We start from the raw sequence: 24118 nt of genomic DNA, 5'->3' as shown, positions 1-24118 counted from the left end.
AATAGTAAACAATTTTTCGGTTTTTTGAGACAGGGTTTCTCTGTAGCCTTGGAGACTGTCCTGGAGCTCTCTCTGTTGTCCAGGCCGGCCTCAAATTTACAGAGATCCACCTGTCTCTGCCTCCCTAGTACTGGGATTAAAAGCATGCACCACCACCGTCAGGGAACAAAAACATTATTATAAATCTGCCACTTTTATAATAAAATTTTAATAATTTGTAAAGACTTAATCAAAAATGGCTATTTTTTTAATCACTGAAAAAAAAACCACTTCAAACACCTACCAAGAACCATCAGACAGAGAGTTCTCACACACGGCTTACCTTTTTCTCTTGCAGGGCCTGCTCCACCATTGTGAGATCATTAAGGGAGTCCAGAGATGTCTGAGCTTTTTTTTCTGACTCACTTAGCATCTCTTTAAGTGTGTTCAATGTGTCCAAGTACATAGGTCCAGGTTGGCTCTTCAGTTCTGATGAGTTAAACACACTTACTCAGGAAAAACAACGTAGAACCTAATCCTGTTACTGTATGCAGCATTAATCTTTTGTGTATAATAAAAAGATTCCAATAGATAATAAATTAGACCCCACGATTACAATTGAAAAGAATCCCTGTTGGTTAATAAAATAGGTCATCCCTCTGGCATTTCAAACAGACAGGCTGTGGCTTCATTCCTCTGGGGGCCGAGGTTGGAAATATTAACTCGCTATCATTTTTCTTCATTTGATCATGCTGAAATGTCTTGATGAAGCTTGAGGGACAACATTCCTTTTGTCTCCCACAATTTCCCCTTCCCCGACTGCTACACAAAGAATAAAAGGCAGCACAGATCCCTCCACCAGCCTTCCTGAAATCCCATGAATATACACAAACTATATGGGAACCCTACAAACAGGAAGTACCAGGGATAGCTGGCAACAGCCAGCTAGCACAGCCTAGCCATCCACGGCTCTGTCAAAATCCCAAACAATCAGCATTTGTGCAGAGGAGGAAGTGAGGTGGATGTGAAGCCCCAAGAGGTAAAACCAATTAGCAGCATGAGTTAAACTGCCTGCCACTGATCCTTGTCCTGAACCGAAAGCCTGGCGTGCACCAGTCGGCTGAGAAAGGAGTCTTGTCTGGTATTTATGTCACACTGTAAGCTAACTGATTTCCATGAGCGCAATGCATGAAGTCTGAATACACTATTAACATAAAGGCGCCATGACACGTTTGTCTAACACATATGCATTCCTAATGTCAGTGCACAGTGTGCAGGAAATATAGTAGAGGTGGCAGTCACAGCACTGAGCACACACAGCCCAGAACAATCCAATGCAACCGCTGAAGAGAAGAAACACACAACAGGATACACAAGCTCTCAAATCCTTCCCCAACAAAATTTTAATCCAATTTTTCCAATTCCAACTTCTTCGATTTTGCTCAAATTCTGGGAGAGCGAAGAGATTTCTTTTTCAAGGAATGGGCGGTGCTGCAAAAAACCCTAACCACTGGGAGCAAATAGAAATTGGTGATGTTTTTGTTTGGTCTGAACAGGTCCAAGTAAAGTTGTTTCTTCCCAAAAAATCTCCATAAGGGGAGGAGTGCAAACCAAGCGCCTAGCATGCACGAGGTCCTGGAGGTCACCACAGCACCACAAAAGGAAAATGAAAATCTTCCAGAAGTCATTACATTCAATTGACACAATTTTCCGGCATGTGATGTTGCCTATTTATAAACAAGTGAGAGCTCAGGAAATAGTCGGACGGACTGAGACCTCGAGCCGCACAGGTGCAGAGGAAAAAAACAGATGCAGAAACGCAGATACGCGGAGAGCTTAAATATTGGGAGTAATTTTTAGATTATCGCAAAGTGAGAGGGGAGACAGGGACACAGCGTGAGAGAGAGACAGACAGAGAGACGCACAGAGACAGAGAGAAGACGTGACTGCAGCTCAGAGCTGGGGTTTACCGTTCTCGAGTTGCTGCTGGCATCCCTCTAAAGCCTTCTGCACGCCCTGGTAGTGACTCCGAAGGTCATCAAAACCCTGCTGGACAAAACCTGGGACAGAGGGCTGAGACTTCAGGGCTGAACAGCTTGCACGCAGTATCTCAATTCTGGGGTGAAGGCCAAGGAGATCTGTCAGTTCCCTCTAAAGGAGAGAAAACACGGTCAGTTCACTCCGTGAAGATGAACATCCCCAGAGAAAGCTATAGAGAAAATGAACACGGAGCTCACGATACAAGATCCATTCTCTCCTACACTCTGCTCCCTCCTCTGATTGTAAAATCTTTTGCCTTTTACAAGATACAGCTCCTTGGGCTACAGACAGCTCGGTGGGTGTGAGCACTTGCTATGCAATCCTGCAGACCTGAGTTTGGATCCCCAGCACCAGTGTAAATATGTGGGTATAGCCTTGTGTTACAAACCCTTGTGTCAGGGGAGAAGAGGACAGCTGGAGCTTACTAGACAGCAGGTTCATGAGAGACCGCATCTCAGAGGAATAAGGGAGAGTGTGGTAGGGCAGGATCCCTAACGTCCTCTGTTGTCTTCTGGTTTTTACAAGCAGAGATGGGCACTCATGTGTGCAAACACACACGTCTTTCACCACACACACTGAATGACATCTCCTCTTTACGTATGAGACTCAGCATAAAAAGGCTCTATGCCAAAAGCTATTTGGTCCCCTACCTGGCAGGAATCCTTTAAGCTTGGCAAGGGCTGCTGTTGTGATTCGGAAAAGGGTGTGTCCCTCAGCCACTCTTCCTTTGCCTTGATGGTCTTTTCGAGGGCATCAAGCTGCTTAAAATAAGCATTTATATCATCCTGGAGCTGGATCTTCCTTCCCAGATCTTCCAGCTGCTGAGATAGCAACTTCCACTCTGATGAAACCCTCTCCAGAACATCGTTTATTTCCTCAGTTGAGAGGCCCTCTACAGAAACAGAAAAGTCCAAGTACATCAAGCAGACACTTCATCTAGCAATACCAAGGTTGTTTAGAATCGGTCTACACACTCTAGCGCAGTGAAAGATGCGGCAACATACAATGGTCATTCCCTTAGGTCCCTTCTAACGGAACTAAAACTCGCAATGATCCGCTTATAAATGATTGGATGTCCTTTAATCCCCTGACCTAAGGGGAGTAGGAAGCACTGAAAGAGCTGCTCAAGAGTGGCGTGACTATCTCACAGAGCAACAGCCAGGTCCTCTCCCATAGAATCCATGTTTCCATCCGTGACACCCTAACACTCTGATAGCCTCTAATCTGATGCGGGCAAACAGACTAAGACGCCTGAATTTGTTCAGAGCTAGAAAATAAAGCAGACAGCTAGCAAAACTCAGAGCTGGCTCAAGTCTATGGTGACAAAAGATGAGAGCCACTGGCACATAAGTTTTTACATTTATCCACTTATTTTGTGTTGGGCTACCCACATGCCAAGGCATGACCATGGAGGGCAGAGGCCCATCTGCTGGAATTGGTTCTTTCTTTCCGCCATGGGGTTTCCAGGAAAGGAACTCAGTTTAGCCACTGAGCTATCCTTTTAGCCACTGAAACTCTCAAATTTTTTTTCTCAAATTTTAGAATGGTACACAGTGGTTTTAGAAATGGCTTTTAAAAATTACCTATAACAATAGGTCTTTCCGTATCTTTTCTGGTGCTATAAATATCATCAAAGCTTTTTAAAATGAGTGAGAAGATATAAGAAAGCGGCAACGGGATCTTTCTATTTGGCAGACATCTGTACTGAAAAGACAGATTCAGCAGCTTCAGGATGTGAGTAGGAGGGCAGTAAATGAGTCTTCTTTATAAACACATATGATCAAAATCCACAGCAATGAAAACGCAGCTTAAAAGGGAAATGTCATGGGAAACAAGAAGTCACTCCCGTTTCGTGTTTCCCCAACAATGTGGAGAAAGCTGTGTGTCACACTACGCCCCCTAGAAGTCAGAAACACAAACATGCATGCCGTGGATAAAAGTACCACCCACGTCGGCTGCTGAAGTGCACTTCCGCCATCAAGCTGGGAACAGAACAATAAACCTAAGCGAGGCATCCACACCACAGCCCTTGGGCATGTCTCACTGTTACAGAGTCATGGACTAGAAAAATCACCATTTTTCTTGACAACTGTGTGACCGATGGTGATGAAAGCTGTGTTTTAGCGTGGCTACTTCTCTTCTGGTAGATGCAAGCAGAGGAACATCAGCCACTGCTGGTTTAGTTTGGGGGCTTTTGTTTTCTTTTGGTTTGGTTTACTTTGGTTTGGTTTTTGTTTGTTTATTTGATTGGTTGGTTGGTTGGGGTACTTTGGGTTTTTTGGCAGTTGTTTGAGTGCTATATACCTACGTGTGTGGGCAGACGTGTGTGTGTGTGTGTGTGTGTGTGTGTGTGTGTGTGTGTGTGTGCATCAACACTCACAAGCACACATGCTCATACACATGAAAGCATGTTCACATGAAGGCTTCTAGAAGGGTCTTTCTTCATCACTCTCTATCTTTCACATTGAAATAAGGTGTCCTGAGCTCAGAACTGGTCCATTGGGTTGGTATAGCTAGCCAGCATGATCTAAGGACCCCTGTCTCTGCCTCCAGAGAGCTGGGTTGGCTGCTAAACAACAGCATGTATGGGTGGGTTCAGGGGATCCAAACTCCAGGGCTAACACTTGTAAGGCAAGTATTTTAGCCATTGAGCCATCTCCCCCACCCCAGCCCCTTGATTTTTATGTCAGGACAAGTGATATCAAACCAGAAAGAAAAGTCAGCTGGGAAATAACGTTTCTGAGAGGAAAATTAGCACCGTTCCTCTAAAAGCCGATGAGAGACCATCACTGCGGCACTAGGGTAGCTGAAGAAATCTCCCCTATGTGATGAGACATGAGACCCTTTTCCAAAATAATTATAGTGACAATAAGGGTTTGGAGGGATGGTAGTTTAAAAACATTCAATGGTCCTGCAGAGGACCCAGGCTCGGCTTCAACACCCATATGATGGCTCACAATAGACTATAAATCAAGATCTAAGGAGCCCATCTCCCTCTGGTAGCCTCAGTAAGTTCTGGGCACACACATGGAGAAAATACATTCATGCTGGACAACACTCAGACACATAAATAAAATAAATCATAAAGAAAAATTTAATCCAAAAGCAGTAGTAACAAAACAACTCATGTATACAAGCAAAAGGAGAAAGAAAAAGTTAACGATTTAAAACTACTGGTTTAAAGATTTTGTCTAACCAATCTACAACATCGTGTCGTGGTTGTTTAACTTTGACCGAGGCAGAAGCAGACACAAAATCTCACAAAGATAGGCAAAGGGATCTCATAGCTCCCTGGGCAGAAGCTAGACATCATATAACGTGCTATTAAACCCTGCTAAAACTGATAATGGATGTTCGTAAATTCCTCCTGTAAGCATTCCTTCTGTTTCTTACTTTCCTGTAAATACAAATGTGAGGGAAGGGGCTCCGAACTCTCCAAATGAAGCTCCTGGAGTCTCCTTGCTGCCGTCAGCAAGAGAACTGTCAGTAAACTAGACAAGCAGCGGCCCTCACGCCAGCCTAAGCTGCATGGAAAGCCCCACAAGTGTCTAAGGAGAGTCCATGATAGTCATGGTTGCAGCAGAACCCCAGATCCTGAAGGTGTGGCACCAACCCAAGCCCAAGAGCTTCAATCTTTGCATTAACATTTTGTTAGTACACCCTTCAGCGAACACTAAATATAACACTGCAACCATTTCCAAACAGGCCAGAGCCCAGTGGCCCCCAAAGCAATGCTGGGGACAATATTACACTTGGTATAAATGAAAAACTTTAAGTTGGGGGTTTGCTGTGATTGGTACAAATACCCTTTCTCTGGATGCATGAGTGGACTGTTTGGCTCACTGAGTGAGCTAGCTGGTCTGTTTTCCCTGGTGTTGCATGCAACATTAGGCCCAAGAAAAGGCTTCTCCGGAGTGTTTTTTTTTTTTTTTTTTTTTTGCCAACTTTCAGACAGATGGGTTGAACAAGTGCCAGGAAGACAGAAGCAACAGATACTGTGGAGATGATACCAGTGAGATCAAAGCAGTCAGATCTGAAACAGGGAAGTAGTAGGGGAAGGGGCCTGACTGGTCACCAAATAGCTTTAGAAAAAGCAGGGTAGACCACTTGGCTGGTGTATGCAAAGCCCTTTTCACAACCCCTAGTATGGAGGTGTGGTTAAGGGAAGGAGTTGGGAAAGGGGGAGGGGGGAACTGGGGGAAAGAAGGAAGGATGGAGGGAGAAAACACAGAACTGAGCAGTCCTGGGAAGCTAACCCTCAAAAGAAACAAGGAAGTCATCTGCTTGACACCTAAAGAAGAGATAGACCAGCGCAATTGGCAGAACAAGTTGCCAAAATGACAGAGAAGCCAGCTGTATATACAGCTGCAAAATAGGCAGGGCCTCTACTGACAGGCACGGAAGGGTGGAGTTAGCCAGGTCCGAAGACTCACAACACCAACCACAGACAAAGCCACAAGCAGCAACTGAACTGTGTGCAAGAACAGACAGGGCAGGCACAAGAGGAGAGGTGGAAGCAAACCGAAGACAAGAGAGGGTGGAGAGCTGAGTCTGGAGAGATATAGAAGGTGGTAGAAAGCCTGAAAAGAAACTGCGAGCTGTCGTCCCCAGAACAGATCCAGAAAGCTGCCAAGTCTTTAGAGCCAAGAGTCTCAGCCACTACGGGCACAGAAGCCATAACACTGGCCACTGCCAAAGGCTGAGGAATTCCTAGAACTTGTGCCCACTGACAAGGTACAAAGCCAGCCACTTTCTAGGGCTGAAGAGTCCCCACTTCCTAGCCTACACACGCGATAACAACTCTATGCTTGTAGAAGAACCCCACTGTGGGAAGCCTGCGCAAGAGCTTTTACACTAGAGGGCACTGCCCGCTATTGGTCCTGCCTGCTGAAGCCAGGCACTGCTGGCCCATGTGAAGAGATGCGAGAGCTGCCTGCAGGAGACTAACACGCCCCGTGCTTATCCATGAATTACACGCACACGGAGCGAAGATCCCCGCCAGCTGACTGGCAGCGTGAGTATTTTTAGAACAAGGAGCAGGTGCACAGGAAATGTGGCGGCTGGTGCCCTCCCTATAAGGTTCTCAAGAAGGGAGGTTCTGCAGTAAGTCCAGCCAGTCCGACCGGCCCTTGCATATGCGCTAGGCTTGGCATGGACTCACTACAGTAGCTGAACATGTAACCTTCACCGGAGTGAAAATCCCATCCCCCTGTCTTTTTTTTTTTTTTCTTTTTAGTTTTTTAGTTTTTCGAGACAGGGTTTCTCTGTAGCTTTGGAGCCTGTCCTGGCACTAGCTCTTGTAGACCAGGCTGGCCTAGAACTCACAGAGATCCGCCTGCCTCTGCCTCCTGAGTGCTGGGATTAAAGGCATGCGCCACCACCGCCCGGCTCCACCCCCCTGTCTTTAATTTTCTCAGTTTATCACCTCTTTTCTTAAGAGGTGGGAAGGAAGGTCCACCCCCGGCAAGGAAATACCTATATGCCAAACTTAACAGCCATAGCAAAACCAAATACTAATTCTAGGTTTCTCTATGTCTAGGCAAGATTTAATGTGGGGTGGGGTCTTTAATGCTTGCAAAAATTTCAAATACATATAACACCAAATTTAAGTAGAAAAATATTTCTAGAGTACATAATGTGATCCTGTAACAATGACCAAAAATTAAACATTGGTGAGTGTCCTAGTTAGCTTTAACTGTCCGTTTGACACACCATAGTATCTTCTAAAAGGAAAACCTCAACTGAGGAATTATCTATACCATACTGGCCAGGAACACACTATGGGGGGATTGTCTTGATTGTTAAAAGATGTGGGAAGGTCCGGTCCACCATGAGCAACACTATTCTCTAGGCAGGTGGTCCTGGACTTTACACACCAAGAAGCTAGCAGGCTGCATCCTCCGTGGCTTCTGCTCCTGCCTGTGTTCTCACCCTGACCTCCCTCAACAATGGACTGTGTGTGACAGCTAAGTGGAAAGAAACCCCTTTGTCCCGAGCTGCTTTGGGACGCGGTATTTGTCACAGCAGCAGAATGAAACTAGAACAGCATAAGGTAGCTTCATATCTAAGATATTACCCGCATAAAATTTTTCCTCGTCTATATAAAAAATAAATTCAGAGTATGTAACCCCGAAGCTGAGGCTTTAAAATCCTGTGCACTGTTGGATTTTAATTGCTCTGCTGAGGTTTTCCTGGTTTCTAGTTTTCTGACACCGCCCCCATGTGGGAGCAGAATGACTCTAATTTTATCTGTTTTTAATAAAAAGCTTCAATATAAGATTTCAGGTTTTTTAAGAAGTTCTGCTGCATCAAAAAAAAAAATTTAAAACCAGTTTTTTTTTTCTTTTGAGCTTTTTCTATTAAATGTTTTATGTGTTAAACTGCAAATATTAAGCGTAGCCTTCTAAAAACTCTAAAAGGAAAAAGCCCGCAGGGTCTCACCTTTTCCCATCTGATCCAGAAGGGTTTGTCCAGTTTGCTTTAGCTCGTCAAGTCGGGGGGTTCTTTCTGTCTGTTCTTTTTCTAATCCCTGGAAATAAAGCCCAAATATAAAATAATGAAAACTTCCTCTCAATATAATGTTGAGACCTTTTTTTTTTTTTGTTTTTTTTGTTTTTTTTGTTTTTCGAGACAGGGTTTCTCTGTGGTTTTGGAGCCTGTCCTGGAACTAGCTCTGTAGACCAGGCTGGTCTCGAACTCACACAGAGATCCGCCTGCCTCTGCCTCCCGAGTGCTAGGATTAAAGGCGTGCGCCACCATCGCCTGGCCTGTTGAGACCATTTTAAAATCTCGTGTTTAGTGCCCTCTTAACTTTTCTTTAGGTATTTTCAAAGTTTACCTACAAAGTACTACAATGAAAAAACTAAGAAATTCCTGGCCACTCTCTAGCTCTTGGAGAATTAATAAATCTGAAAAAGGAAATTCCAGAACCAATGATTACAGTGACTATACACTTTAGATTCTTTTAGAAGGATAAATTATATACTCTGTAATTATGAGATAACTATCAAGAGGAAATCATTAAAATTAGTATTTTGGGTCTACGATAATCACTCATAAACAGTTTATTATATATCATAAGAATAAAGGTTTGGGCACACACCATTTTTGTTGTTTTGTTTTGCTTTGTTGGTTTTTTGAGATAGAACTAGCTCTTGTAGAGCTAGTTCAGGCTGACCTTGAACTCAGAGATCCACCTACCTCTGCCTCCCGAGTGTTAGGATTAAAGGCACTAAAACCATCAGGTCTCACTTGGGCACACACCTTTAACCTCGACACTATAAAGGCAGAGGAAAGAGTTCCTCTGAACTCTGTGAGTTCAAAGCTAGCCTGGTCTACAGGACTAGACAAAACTATATAGTGAGACCTTTTCTCAAACAAAATGAAAAGGGGGTGGGGGAAAAAGGGAAGAAAAGAAAGGTTTGGGGGACAAAGGAACTTGACTGTAGTTATGACAGAGGCCACCAAGGAGAAGCCAGAGAACAAGAAATGATTTCTATCCTCAGTATTATTTGCTGGCATTATAGTTGGTCAGGGTCTAATCCTAACTCAGGTGTGAACACATCATATTTCACATGCAATTGTAAGGTAATGGAAATATGCTTCATAGGCCACACGAAAGTGTTCTTGGTTTGAGAAGTGATGCTTTATCATAGTACAGTGGCTGTCAGTATCTGTCTGCGGAGAATGCCAGACACCAAAATCTGAGACGGCTCAAGCTTTTTAGGTAAAACAGTGTACTGCTTGCATATAGCCTGCCTCTACCCTCTTGTACCTTCAAGTAAGTCATCTCCAGTTTGCTTAAAACACCCAACAAGACGCAAACGTAAGCTAAGCAGGGGCTACGTGGTGGTTGGTGCACCGGGCAAACTGAGGAGAGTTATATGTGTCTAACGCAGATACAACCATCCTTGGACTCCCTCCCTGGTACCTGAGCAAGACAGAAAGCTGCAATTCTCTAACACAGCTGTTAGGCTGGGATGAGGGGGCTGTGAAAGGGTGGGAAGGCACAGCAGGGTGCGAGCTCACTTTGTTCACACAGACTCTCAGTAATGTTTGGTGTGCAATAAATACAAGTTTTGTTTTCGGTAACTTTCTAGAAACCCTTTTCCCGATATTTTTAATCCATTAAATGGCTCCACGGATCCAATGATGAATTCTAGTCTATTTTTAAAAGCTATCTGGTTTAAAGAGAATATATTGAGGAAATGTAAATACACCAAATGCTTTGTTGAATACAAAGGCAAAGTTTCTATGGAACAGCACACAAAGTCCTACATAGCTAGGTGCCAGACTATGTAGATCTAAACATGAAAAGGCAGAAATGATGACTGTATGTACAGCTCAATGATTCAGAAGGAAAAAGGAAGAAAAATTAGAATTCTTCCTACATATGGGAATCTGATGTATAGTGTGACGCTCTCAAATCCATCTGCAGCTACATTGATTTCACGGAAGCTTCTAGACCCCGCCACCTCTCTAGGCCAACAGGAAAATTGGCCCAATGGATTATTTTCTTTCCAAGCATGTTTACCTTCAATTTCTTCTTCATTCCCGAAGTCTCCTGCAACTTCTTATACTCCTTCACCTCCGTGTTCTGAACGGCACTCTTTGATTTCGAAATCCAGTTCAGCAGCTCGGCACTTACAGCATCAAACCTGGTTCAAGATGGAGATGTTAGCCTCTGCCACTGGCTTCTTTACTGTTGCCTCAGCCCAGTAAAGGACAACCTGAATGCCCACTGGCATGTGTTATCAAACACTGCCCAAAGAGAGCAGCCACCACAACAGTATCTTACTTTTACAATTAAAAGTGAGCACACTACAGGGTTAATAGAGTAATAATTAACTTGTTTTGTTTTGTTTTACTTAATTGGGAATCATTTGTACCTTTATAAGCTATTGCAGATGACAAAAACCAGATTTCATGAGATGGTCACAGAAAAGAACAATGACAAAGCTTCCTAAAATTGTTTTCATACAATATGCAGTTAGCTCGACCTAACTTAGCCTTCAAGAAGTTTCAGGCCATCAGGAAGCAATGAAAAGTGACAGGTCATAACAGAAAAAATTTGCTAGGTACTAATTGCAGGACTTCAGAGGACTGACTCCTCACCCATCCAGGGACAGGATGGTCTCGGGGCAAAACAGAGGTTGTACGCTCTCCCTGCGAAGGGAAGACAAAGGAAAGGGTAGTAAAAATATTCTACAAGCTGCAAACGGGTGTGTCTGGTACAGTGAGAGCTATGAGGTAAGGCTAATTGCAAAGAGGCCAAAAATCACAGGTGCCAGTTACTGGAAGGCCCTAGCTGATGTATTAGGGACTTAAACAAACAGCAATAAAGGGTGTTGAGCACAGAACTGATAAGACTCGGTTCATAGGGTCCTATTCACCGCTGGGACAGAACCAGAGGCTTCAATGAAATGGCTGCCAAAGAAGGCCAAAGGAACCCAAGAGAGTGGCAATCGAAGAAGGAAGAATGAGCAGGTTAAACAAGGGATGCAGAGGCAGGTGAAAAGCCCAGAGAGGAAGGTGACCAGCCCTCGGCCACGCCTTTCAGGTAGTTCACTAACACAAAGAATGCTCACAACACCCTATGAAAACAAAACATACTTTTTCTTTTTTTTTTTTTCCAGTTTTTTAAGACAGGGTCTCTCTGTGTAGCTCTGGCTGTCTTGAAACTGGCACTGTAGACTAGGCTGGCCTTGAACTCATGGAGATCCACCTGCCTCTGCCTCCCAAGGACTCGGCATTAAAGGCGTGTGCCACAACCGCCCAGCGAAAACACACTTTTGATCACTCCTGTTAGAGTGGAAGCAATAGAGCTCAGAAAAGTTTTAAATAACTGCCCACACCAATAAATGAAGTGGGACATATTCAAACAAAGATAGTCCACATAGCCAGTCCCCTCACCCCAGCGAGTATCAATATCACAAACAGGAAAAGACAGATTTGATGACGACTCTGGGAAGCATCCCTTAATGTGTTTCTTGTAGATTCTGAATAATTGCCCCTTCACTAAGGTAAGTTTTCTGTATAATATGTGATTATGAAAAAGGCATGTCTACAATATCTTAATCTAAATCGCTAAGGTGTAGGGTGGAGAAGGTAAGAGTTAAGAGAATTAACCAAGTAATAGCTACCAGCCAGAACTAATAGGCTAGTTCCACATTCCTGAAAGTAAGTTAAAACTGACCCCAGGCACCACCACCTGTTAATATATAAATGTTCCAGGCTAGTAACCAGAAGCAGCAATGCCACCCTGGACTGTGCACCCACTTATCCGCAGACCTCCCCTGCCTTGCAGTTTCTTCTCTAGCGACAGCCAATCTAGCTGCAACGTAAACAACTGAAACTTCCGTCCCCAATCTTCCCTACACCCCAGCACTCTGGGAGGCAGAGAATGGTGGAGCTCTGTGAGTTCGAAGCCAGCCTGGTCTACAGAGTGAGTTCCAGGACAGTCAGGGCTACACAGAGAAACCCTGTCTCAAAAAAACCAAACCGACGACGACAACAGCAACAACGAAATGCCTTGGGCGGGGGAGATGGATGGCTCGGTAGCCAAAGTGCTTGCCCTAAGAGATCTGATTAGATTACCAGAGCCAACGTTTAAAAAGACTTGGTGGCATGCTTAGAGTCCCAAAGCTGGGGAGGCAGAGACAGCCAAATTCCTGAAGCTCACTGACAAGAAAGCCAGGTGGACCACACCTCAGAAACAGCTGACCTCTGGAACTCATACATGTGAGCGCGCGCGCGCGCACGCACACACACACACACACGCACGCACGCACACGCACACACGCACGCACGCACACGCACGCACACGCACACACGCACACGCACGCACACACACACGCACACACACACACACACGCACGCACACGCGCACACACACACGCACAGAGCATTTTAGGCTCTTAGTTTCAAAGTGCCCATTTCTACTTGCTGAGCAGTTTTGTTACTTCGGGATTCAAAATTTGCTCCGGGCCATTTATCAAACTCCCTTTACTTCAGAGACCTGAGGGTCCCTAAATTTTACTTGAGTATAACATAAGAGACAACCAGAACCCAGGTGTCATCAAACATCTTCCTTCTGTCTTCTTACTAAGATTACTACATAATCTTTCGGAAAAGAAGAAAGCCCAAAGATCATACAGTTAAAATGGCCTTGGAGCCCAAGTCAGTGTCTATCCTTAAAATGAGTTAGATACACTGACTCCAGTAGCAGATAACCAGATAGGTGGAAATGCCTCTCCTGAGCAGATTTAAAAAAATAAAATAAAAGTCCACAAAAAAATAAATAAATAAAATTGACTACTATCTGCATCAAAATTAAGAAAACAGATTACCATGTTTAAGGAATGCCCTGTAAGCTGAGCCTGGGAATAAGTGGTTACTTAGGGCTCTCAATTGTCTGTGGAGTTCACTTCAGCACAAGTTCATCACCATCTCCACGGCAGACTGAATATATGAAAGGGTCTCAAAATTACATCACACCAGGAATTGCTAAGGAGACCCTCGGCTTTAGGACAACGGGAATGAATACGAGAGCTAACCTCAAATATTCACGCGGCGCCATGTCGAAGAGGGGCTGGTCAGGAGACTAAAAGAAAACTGAACTGTATTAACGATGAGATATTCACACGGGAGAAAAACCAGTTGGCACAGAGGAAGACTAGCAGCCTCCGCAACCAAGGCTGACAGGGAGCAGATACCACACGCTTGCCGAGAAGCAGCACTGCGCATGGAGGCGTGTGTGCCAGTATGTGTCACAGACCTCGAGGCTTCATCTTTCCTCTCTGCTGTGGTCCATGGCCTCCTCCTAGGATGTGCCTGCCATTTCTTAACAAACTGTCTTTGCTCCTGCTATTATCTAAGTAGCCCCGACCAAGCCTATCTTCCAGGAATACAAACTAGAAATCCCAGTGGGCATCCTCCAGACTCCACAGAGGCATTCCACTACCCTACAGAGACAGCACACAGAACGTTCAGAGGCAAGCTTGAGACATAGAAACACTACAAGATTTCACTGCTTTCTGCTACTATGCACTACATGGACTCGGGCCTCTGTCAAGGAATTAACGCAGTAACGAATGCCCGCATCAATCTAACCTGGAAGGTCATGACCAGCCCCTCACAGCTCACTGCTCACAACACCCTCCCTGTACGTTTGGGCAAACTGGATGGATTGGGATAAGGGGTAGGGACACAGGACAGAGTTCATCTGCACCTCCAGGAAGTACACCGAAGGTTGTTTATGCACTGAAGGGACCTGGTCAGTGACATCGAGGACAGCTTGGTAAGAATACAAGCTGTTGAGAGTGAAAGCCACAGAGCCAATGACAGCAGGGACTGCAGGAGAAGGCCTGAGGCAGCACATTCTCCTACCGCCACTGCACCACCTCTGGACTTCCTGTCCTGTGACATGATAATGAGCTGTCGAAGTCACCTTGGGTACAGTGTTTTGTTTCTGGCAGTGGATGGCTCACTCTTCACTACAGGCAAGTTTAAATTAGACTCACACCACGATCCACCCTGTCTAGTCCAAAGTCAGCCCTGGAGACTCGCGCTGCCAGATGCGCCCGGCAGCTAACGAGGGTTGAGGAACCGGAAGATCGCTGCTAATATTGACATCAGCGGTATCGTCTTCCCTGCTGCCATTGCCAAAGTCAAGGGGTCTACAGCTGCTGCTTGGAACTCCAGGTGCCCTAGTCCTTCACGAGACACCATTAGAAGGCAGAAAACAGGCTGAGAGTCAAAACGAAAGCCAGCTGGTACACCGTGAATCCTGCTTTCTCACACAAAAAACAGACTGTGAAAAGCTTATCGTTCTAAGTCAGGCCCCTCATAGCTGAAGATGTACCTGAGTCCTGGGATCTCATTGCAGGACATGACAACAAACTAGAGGCCGTGTTAAGGGCTCACTGTGACCAGGCACATAAGATCCAGGACCTGGAACACAGCACATCTTAAAGGACCTGACACAGCACAGCAAAGGGACAGGGAATGCCGCTGAGTTCCCCTTCTTCTAACCGTCTCCAGCTTTCTTTTTGAATCAATAACAAACGATATTTCAACCCAATAGAGGTCTTTCAGCTAAACAGGAACAATCTATTTAGGAACCTGATAAAAAAATTGACAAAGAAAACCTGAACTCTTGGAGGAAGGAGAGGATGGGGAGGAAAGAGGGGGGCATGAGAGACCAAAGATGCATTATTTCCCTGAACTGCTATTTTAACAGTGAGAAAGGGAAAGAGATTCACAAAAACTGAGGAATTTATCAGAAGCCAAACTGTCAATCCTTTAACATCTGAAAGGAAGAATAAAGGAGGAGCTGCAAACAACCCTGAGGGGGTGGAGCGGGGATGGGAATGGGGATGAGAAAGGAAGAGTTGCTGCATTCCACCAGTCTCCAAATCTAACAGAGGATGAATAAAATCCCTCGGGGCAATTTAGATGCTTGGGTCCTGTGAAGCAGAATATTCCAAAGACTCAAAAGGCAGCAAATGAGCTCAGGACTGCATCTCCATAATAATGAGCATGTCGAACTTCGCATTTGATTAGTGATTAGTACAAGCTACTTTCCGCACGAGCCAGACATTGGGATGTCTCTCACTTTTTCTTGGCCTCCGAGTTCACATGGATCTGCCTCTTCTTTGGCGGCGGAGGAGGGGGCAGCTCCTGTTTAGACTTTTTGGTCAAGCCTTGTTCTCTGACGTGAACGGTCTCCAAAAGATCCTTCTGAGAGATCTGGGACATGCCAAGCTTTGCAACAGCCTGCGTCACCTGAACGAAACGTCACACCAAGCTTTGGGTTTATATGAAGGCCTTTACTGAGAGATATTGACATAAAACTCTCCCTGTGAAAATGTGCAATTCAAGCCAACTATGGTGGCCCACACCTGTAATCCCAGCCTTTGGTAAGTAGAGGCAGGGATTAAAGATTTGAGGTTAAGCCAGAGCTACCTAAAAGCAAAGGGTAAAGTCTACTTCAGAGGCTATTCCTGTAACTCCATGTTAGCCATGGCCAGGCCATCTTGTAATACTCCTCCATTCTGCTTTAATAATGGCAATTCTCACTTCTGGCCACACTGCTGACCCCCAGTAATGGCTGACCAAAAGAGATGTTTATTGACATTTTCTAAGTTGCACAGGACAAAAGAGAAAACCATGTTAGTGTCCTTTCCCTTTCCCCTTTCCGCCATGTGACTAACTAACCTCCCAGTCTGCAAGCAGACTCTGGTTCCTGAACTGGAGAACCACCCTGCAGGCTTTTTTTTTTTTTCCAAATAAAAAGCTTGTACTGTCGTTGAGTAGCTCATACCCTTGTCTGTCTTTTCTTCTGGCTGGACTTACACTCTAAGACCACTTAATGACCCCAAAATAGAACCTAATACCTGTTCACAGCATCCCATTCCCCAATCCCACCCCAATAAGTGCCTTTCATCCTGCCAGACTTTATCCTGCACATTCCAGAAGTACAGAGCCACAATGGGCATGACTGGCTTCTTTTGGTTATCAGGATGTTTTCCTGGTTCAGTCATATTATGTCAATGCCTCATTTTTACTGTCAATTAGTACTGCATTAGTACGATATTACTTCATGGTGGAAGATACTACCCAAATTGCAAGGTACCTGATTTGAAGAGTCTTCTAGTCTCTGAACCAAAGAATCCCATCTCTGCGTGAGTTCCTCTGAGTCACTGTTCATCTTCTTAGATGCTTCGGGATTATTGAGTAATTGGCCCACATCCTGGCCAATCTCACTCAGCTGGTCCAATGTTTGCCTCTTCATTTCCATGTCTTCCTTCAAAATCTAGTATGTAAAATATTTATCAGACAACTGTCTCTCAGCAAGGCTTATCTTCCTGGGGAAGAGTAAGAGGTAGATTTGTGGTACCATTCTCTACGCTACAATAAATGGCTCTTGGTTCAGCAGCCTTATAGTAATGGGAAAGGAGGCATAGCCTTGTATTCACTCAACTGTATTAACACCTAGTTAGAAAACACTAGACACCACAGGTTTATAACGGACACCGACAGGGACACACTTACAGCCAGACGCCGGACACTGACACTCAGTTCCCTTTGGTCTTTGAAGTTGCCAGTCTGGACTTTGTTCAAAGCTTCTTCCTTTTCCGTGAGCCAAGCTTCCAACAAGCACTACAAGTAATAACAAACGTTATAAATATACACAGGAGATCATCTGGTGGTTCACACAAGTTCCCAAATATCTAACTTGTATTAATGACATCACATTTAATTGAGAATAATAAGAACTTTAAACACCCAAGTCCAAAGAGCAAATGACTGGCAAAAGCGTTAGCCTCCTACATCTTACAACAGAAAAACCTGCTATTAGTCCAAACCTAGTGTGACTGGCAATGTGTGGACGGGATTTTGTGTGTCCTCCAAGGGCTACTATGCTGGAAGACTTTGGTGACCAGTGTATCAAGTAAGAGGTATGTGGAGCCTAGTAGGAGGTCACTGAGGGTACTGCTCTCAGAAGGAAGGAAGGAAGTACTTCTGGGGCTTCCGTAAGTTCCCGAGAACCACTGCTATCAAAGAGCAAGGCTGACCCCTTCCTAACCTCTGGTTTCCTATGGGTCCACATGAACTCTTCCTTTGGTGTCTACTCCCACCACCGTGCTAAGTGTTGTGATGTGACAGAGAGGGGTTTTGTACCAGGGCTAGCACCGTATTCTTTGATGTTTCCACCTCTAAAACTAGGAATGAAGAAAGCCTTTAGGACAGTAGGTGTAACTCAGTGATAGACTTTTAGGTTCAGTTCTTAGTAGGACCTCATAAAAGAATAAAAATAAGCCTTTTGATCCTTATATATTTCCCAGCCTCTAGGATGTTTTTGGTTTGGATTTCATTTTGTTTGTTTGTTTGTTTTAGACAAGGTCTTGCTAGTGTTATCGAGCTGGCCTTAAACTTGAAATCCTCTTATCCCAACCTCTTGAGTACGTGGGACTCACAGGTGTATGACGTGAAACCTGGCTAGGGATTTTATAGGAGCAGGAAAACACTATTCTATACAGTAACTAACCCCCAAATCTCAAGAAGGTGAGTAGATAGAAGACACTAAGTCCACATATGCTGAGCTTTAAATATATATATATATATATATATATATATATATATATATATATAATAACTCTAAGCTATTTGGGATTCCACCCTGGGGGGGGGGGGCGGTCAAGATGGAATTTCTCTGTTTGTAGCTCTGGAACTCACTCAGACTCACAGAAATCCACCTGCTTCTGCCACCACCACCCTGTACGACTAGTTTTAAGCAAGAAGAAGTACAGAGGGCTTTTTCTCATCCCTGCTTCTCATTTTAGAGAAGGGAACAGAAGTCAAGTGACATGTTCGAAGTCAGCCTGCTAGTTACTGGCTGAGCTGGGTCATGAGCCCCTACCCCTAAATCAACCATCATCCACAGCACAGTGTAGGAAAAGAATGCAATCTGTCAAAGTTCAAAAGCAATTCCATTAAAGGAGGAAGTCTGAGGATGGCCCAAGGCCAGCAACAAAAATACTTGAAACTCAAGGCCAAAAGTGCGCGTTCTTTTAGAAGATATTAAGTGATATAGCAAGATAACCCTGAAGGAGCAACTGTGACTGCATTAAGGCAATCCCCCAATGTAGTAATTATCATAGAAATGTTTTTATATATAGCTCGGGGGAAAGGGGTTACTTCTGGACTTAAAATGGGATGAATTCTTTCTCAACTGTCTTATTAATCAAGCTACTCCTTATCTCTGCAGTGCAGTAGCAACAACACCCCCAAAAGAAAGAGAAATAAAAGATGCATGAAATCCTAGATCCACTCTAGCAAAGTTGATAAGATACTCAAATAGATAACCAGGGAACAGGACAAAAGGTGAAGATGAGAGAGAGAGAGAGAGAGAGAGAGAGAGAGAGAGAGAGAGAGAGTAGTTAAGAGTGTCACAACAGCAGTCAGTGGATGGACGGTCGATTTAAAGCTTTAAGGGATACAAGTGGTCAAAATACTTGATATCCCTTGGTTTTTACTTTCTTTCTTTCTTTAATCTCAAAGTTATTTCCAGACTTCAATAAATTATGTCTTTGACTTTCTATGGCTGTGAAAAAACACTGTGACCAAAAGCAACTAGGGAAGCACAGGCCCTGTCTTTGAGGGTCTTGGACAGGAACACAGGGCAGCAAAGGTGGAACGAGAGGACTGCCTACTCCTCCAGGTTTGCTCTGCTTTCAGCCACGGCTCAGGCACACTTTCCCAGGGGAGGAACCACTCACACTGAGCTGGGCCCTCCAACATCAATCAAGAAAATGTCCCCACAGGCTTGCCTACACACCAATCTGAAGGACACATTGTCTCAGTTGAGATTCTTCTTCCCCAATAACTCTAGCTTGTGTCCAGTTGACAAAAAACAAACAATAAACAAACCAGGGTAGCAGAAAGGCCACACTAAGTTTTTTCTGACAACAATAATGATTACTGAAGTAAAATATTTAACTATTGTATGGGACACTTTGACCTGAACATAAAATTCCAGGTGAATGTACACATTGCTAAAGGGCATCACCCACATGTCAGAAAGCAGAATCGAGTCTAATATGTGATTCTTTTTTTGGTGTGGATCTATTTCGAGATGGGATCTCATAACCCATACACACCTGAAATTTGCTACACAGCTGAATATAAAGTCGAATTTCTGGTCCTCCTGCCTTTGTCACCCTAACTGGGTGACAGTTATGCACCACATCCAATTTATAGACAACTAAGGATGTTGCCCAAGGTTTCATATACTAGGCAAGAGCACAACCAACCAAGCCACACTTGCATACACATTATGTCATCCTTAACTGACAGAAGAGGAGGAGGAAGAGGAGGGGCAAGGACAATAACAGTGGCTACCATGCTGATTAATCACTTAGGTTTAGACAAGTGGGCAATACTGTGTTTAAAATGTACTATATCAGCCACTGCATATGGAGAGCCACGAGACCTCACCCATCTGGCTCCTGATTCCCAGGCAGAGAATAGAGTTGCTTTTTCTGGATAGAAGTGTGATGTAGGAGTCCCCTCTGTGTGCTGTAATTACCATTAATAAATAAAGAAACTGCTTTGGACCTATAGCAAGGCAGAACTTAGGTAGGCAGGGAAAGCTGAACTGAATGCTGGGAGAAGGCAGGGTGGAGTCAGGAGAAGCCATGGAGCCACCAGAGACAGATGCTGGGAATTTTACCTGGTAAGCCACAGCCTTGTAGCGATACACAGATTAATAGAAATGGATTAAATTAATATGTAAGAGTTAGCCAATAAGAAGCTAGAGCTAATGGGCCAAGCAGTGATTTAAATAATATAGTTTCTGTGTGATTATTTCGGAAGTCTGGGCAGCTGGGAAATGAACAAGTGGCTTCTTACTATACAAGTATTTTGCACTGGGGAGAAAATTTTCACTTCTTTGTATTCTGTCTTGATAAAGACCTTTGTGCAATGCTAAAGGGAGGGCAAAGGGCCACCATTCTAAGAGAAAAAACTGTGCAGACAGTTTTTCAATACAGTTGAACTGAATGTTCATTCAAAGGCAATGTTAGAAGATATTTTCTCATTAATTTCAGCCCATATGCTGCTAAGAGGTAAGAGAGAAATTATAATTTAATATTCACAATGTATTGAGGGTATTCCTTTACCCATTATTTACTGAGCACACACTACATACTGGGAATTGTATTGGTACATATTCAAATGGGTCACACAATGGAAACCCAGTAATAATTATAATTTAAAAATTAAGAATGGTACGGATCTAAGCACAAAACATTACAAATAATGAACAGAGATCAAATGAATATTACTGTGGAGCTATATACCGTGATCATAATGAATAAAGAACATCAATGAAAATAAAATACTGAGAGAAATTTAACTTTCAAAATAATAAATAGGGGGCTGTCAATGTTAAGTTGGTAGGGTGTATGACTATGCAAAAGTTCCTGACTTCACTCCCCATGGGAAACAGGTAGAGTGCACCACGCCTTAATCCCAGCATTTACAGATTGGAGACAAGAGAATCAGGAACTCAAGGTCATCTTTAGCTACACAGTGAGTCTAGGAACAGACCAAATAAATAATCAAGCAAACCAAAACTGTAGGCAAGCAAATGAATTAATTCCTTAAATAAGCAGCAATCAATAATGAACAGACAGTCAATTTAAAGCTTCAAGTAATACAAGTGGTCAAAATAACTTGCTTATCCTTGTAAGTATTTTTTTTAATTTTAAAGTTATTTGCAAACTTCAGTAAAATATTTGCAAAATTATTTCACATTATGTCCTTCCCAAGGCTGTTCCACAGCCTGAATGAAATGATGGGCTCCTCGTCACTTTGTTTTGTCCTTGATGGTCAGGAGTTTCATTCATACCTGTTCTTCCAGTAATTCCTGCCACAGAATGCTGATTTCCTGCAACTTGTTCCAACGTTCTTCCGTCCACCGGCATACCGCAGTCCAGCGCTCACCCAGTTTCTAGGGAAGGGAGAAGCCAGCCTCCATCAGAACTGCCAGGAGGCACAGTCATACAGTTTCCCAAAAAAGCCAGGACTGCCATCGCTCCTTGTGATAAGGCACCAACTTATGAAAAATACTTCTTTTTCCTTGGTTTTTCAAGACAGGGTTTCTCATTAGTAGCCATGGAAAATACTTTTAAGGATATATATGAGAAAAAAAAAACTAGTTTCCATAAAATATAATTGTTTAAATTACTCAGAGCAGAGAAAAAAGCAAGTGGAATTCTTGTTCCTACTCCACTGAGGGTTTGTGTGGGAATGCAATGTATTTTCAAATTGGGTATAAGGCTGAAGCTTATTTTTTTTATTTTTATTTTATTTTGTTATTTGTTACACTTTGTGGAGCCCAATCCTGAGACCTGCATGTGCTCAGCAAACATTCAACCACTGTGCTACAGGCGCAGTCCACATTTCTCAGGCTCTGTTCTCCTTCACAAATTCCTCAAGTGGCCTCACACACGGGAAAGCCTGGGGACCACTGGAGTGAGTTCCTGGGCTTTCGGATCTTCTTAATATTCTGTACTAAGCAGCTGAATGATAGTCTCATGCCTTCACTGCAAGGGCTGGAATGAAGGCGGGAACACCTGGCCAAGCCTGTAACCCACATCACATGGAGCCCCCCCCTAACTGGGAAGTACAACCAAAGGCGGGTACCATGGTTTGTGCCCCATCTTTACCCCCACAGCACCCTCAATTCAAACAGTTGTAATTCTCAAGGCCTCGAATGAATAGTATCAAGATGGTGGAAGTTTAGCTTGAGGGCGGGCTCTGTTTGAGGCTTTGGTGGGGGTTTTCTGCTTTGTTTTTATTTCAACTAGGTTAAACCAGGGCATGAAGTGTGGCCCCACGGTGATTAATTCCTAATGGTTTAGTAGATGAAGGGAGAGGCACCGCACAGACATACATATGCTCCTGCTCCATTCTGAAATAGCCAAAGAAGATCATGTGTCAGGCTGTCTGGACAGGCAGCCTCCAAAACTGGGAGCTAAGTAAACTTCTTTCCTTATAAAGTAGCCTGCTTCAAGAACTTCATTACAGCAACAAAAAGATGATTGGCAGAGTCTACTTGTTTAGAGCAGGATGTGCAGGAGGAGGAAGTGGGTAGATCGTCTTTAGGGCCGTCCTTCTGGCCAGTGTCCTCACCTGTAACTGGTCTTCCAGCACAGCTGTGGCGCTGTCCCCACTGTTCTCATCAACAATTACCACCATGTGGGTTAAGGAGTTGACCTTCACCTGTTCAGCCTCAAGGTCATTTTGCAAACTCTGGAAGAAGAAAAGAAAAGAAGCTCAACTATGATTTCTGCTCTTCTTCATTGCCAACAGTAGTTAAGGAAACCTAATGAGGCATTGTATTGTCATTCCCAGTCATTACTCTAAGTGCTCTACGGAAGAAAGCCTGAACACACCCTTCCATTTCATTAACGAACCAGAGTCTGAAAGTTCAACATCAAAACTGGTCGCAAGTGTGCAAATGTATGTGCCCTCTTTGGTCCTAATTCTGCCCAAAAGCAAAAGAAGAGGAGGACGACGATAAGGGAAGCTTGTGTCTATTCTGGAAATAAAGACAAAAATATAACCAAATGTGGTTATCCCATTATCCCAGCACTCAAGAGACAGAGGCAGAAGGATCTCTGTAAGTGCAAGGCCAGCTTGGTCTGCATAGAAAGTCCCAAGTCAGCTAGGGCTACATAACGAAACACTGTCTCAAAAAAAAAAAAAAAAATGTAGAACAAGTGAATCGGAAAGTCCAGAGTTTGGAGTTTAAGCATACAGAATCAGAGGTCATTTTCTCTAGCTCTATAAGGTGTGAGATGTGAGATGAGGAAAAGACTATACGAATCATAGAAGTTGTTCTGATTAGCTTCCCAAGACAGCAACCGAACAGACATATAGACGTCTTCACTTTCCTCTTCCTCAGGAAAAGGACAGTCATTAGACATCTGTATAGAGTAATTTGTTTAAAACTGGCAATAGTGTTGTGAAATGCCTCTTGGGGTGCTTAACCCTAAAATCTTATTAATCAGCTATCCAGATGTTTTACTGATCAATAAAATTCATACAGGGAGAGTGTTTCTTTCTTCCTTTCCTTCCTTCCACTGGGAAAACTGAACCACTGGCTGGCTCTGGGACCAAGTTACACTGCCCGCTACCTTTTGGTTCCTCACACACAGCCTCCACACCCTTCTGAGAAGAGGCAACAGCTTTCCTTGCAGGATTAGATCTAGATACATCTTCCAATGTGTTTCTCTGCCCAGACTCTGCATAGATGACCACACACCCAGGTTCTCACGCCCTTGTGAGTCCCAAATCACCCTTTCCACACGTGACAAGTGTCGTACACTTTCAGAAGAATGACAAACACATCTGTAGAGAGCTGTCCCTTTCACACCTGGCTCTGAAATGTCACCTCCTCACAAACACCACTATAAGCTCCTGAATAAAACACACACACACACACATCCTAACTCTACGCTTAGAGAAGCCATCAGGCCCCAGGAAGGCTGAGTGCCGCCTTCATAAACAACAAGGTAGACAAGAAACA

The 24118-nt window shown here is 44.0% G+C and overlaps 1 protein-coding gene across 3 annotated transcripts in view; it reads right to left on the bottom strand.

The window, feature by feature from the left end:
• The window catches only part of Utrn (utrophin), a 519634-nt gene that overhangs the window by 348316 nt on the left and 147200 nt on the right, over nucleotides 1-24118 (bottom strand). For all 3 annotated transcript variants that reach the window (XM_041680416.1, XM_041680414.1, XM_041680415.1), the window contains exons 13-22: nucleotides 22720-22839; nucleotides 21434-21535; nucleotides 17074-17181; nucleotides 16655-16834; nucleotides 15635-15804; nucleotides 10553-10676; nucleotides 8461-8548; nucleotides 2670-2911; nucleotides 1950-2130; nucleotides 323-468 (exon numbers count right to left, since the gene is read on the bottom strand). In XM_041680416.1, coding sequence (XP_041536350.1) covers nucleotides 323-468; nucleotides 1950-2130; nucleotides 2670-2911; nucleotides 8461-8548; nucleotides 10553-10676; nucleotides 15635-15804; nucleotides 16655-16834; nucleotides 17074-17181; nucleotides 21434-21535; nucleotides 22720-22839 — 1461 coding nt within the window. The remainder of the gene's footprint in view (nucleotides 1-322; nucleotides 469-1949; nucleotides 2131-2669; nucleotides 2912-8460; nucleotides 8549-10552; nucleotides 10677-15634; nucleotides 15805-16654; nucleotides 16835-17073; nucleotides 17182-21433; nucleotides 21536-22719; nucleotides 22840-24118) is intronic.

The sequence above is a fragment of the Microtus oregoni genome, unplaced genomic scaffold, assembly GCF_018167655.1.
Source record: "Microtus oregoni isolate MIOR12 unplaced genomic scaffold, Mior012 000033F_ref0000390, whole genome shotgun sequence".
NCBI classification, from domain to species: Eukaryota; Metazoa; Chordata; class Mammalia; order Rodentia; family Cricetidae; genus Microtus; species Microtus oregoni.
The sequence above is the reverse complement of the archived record's forward strand: the minus strand, read 5'-3'. Positions and strand labels throughout refer to the sequence as shown.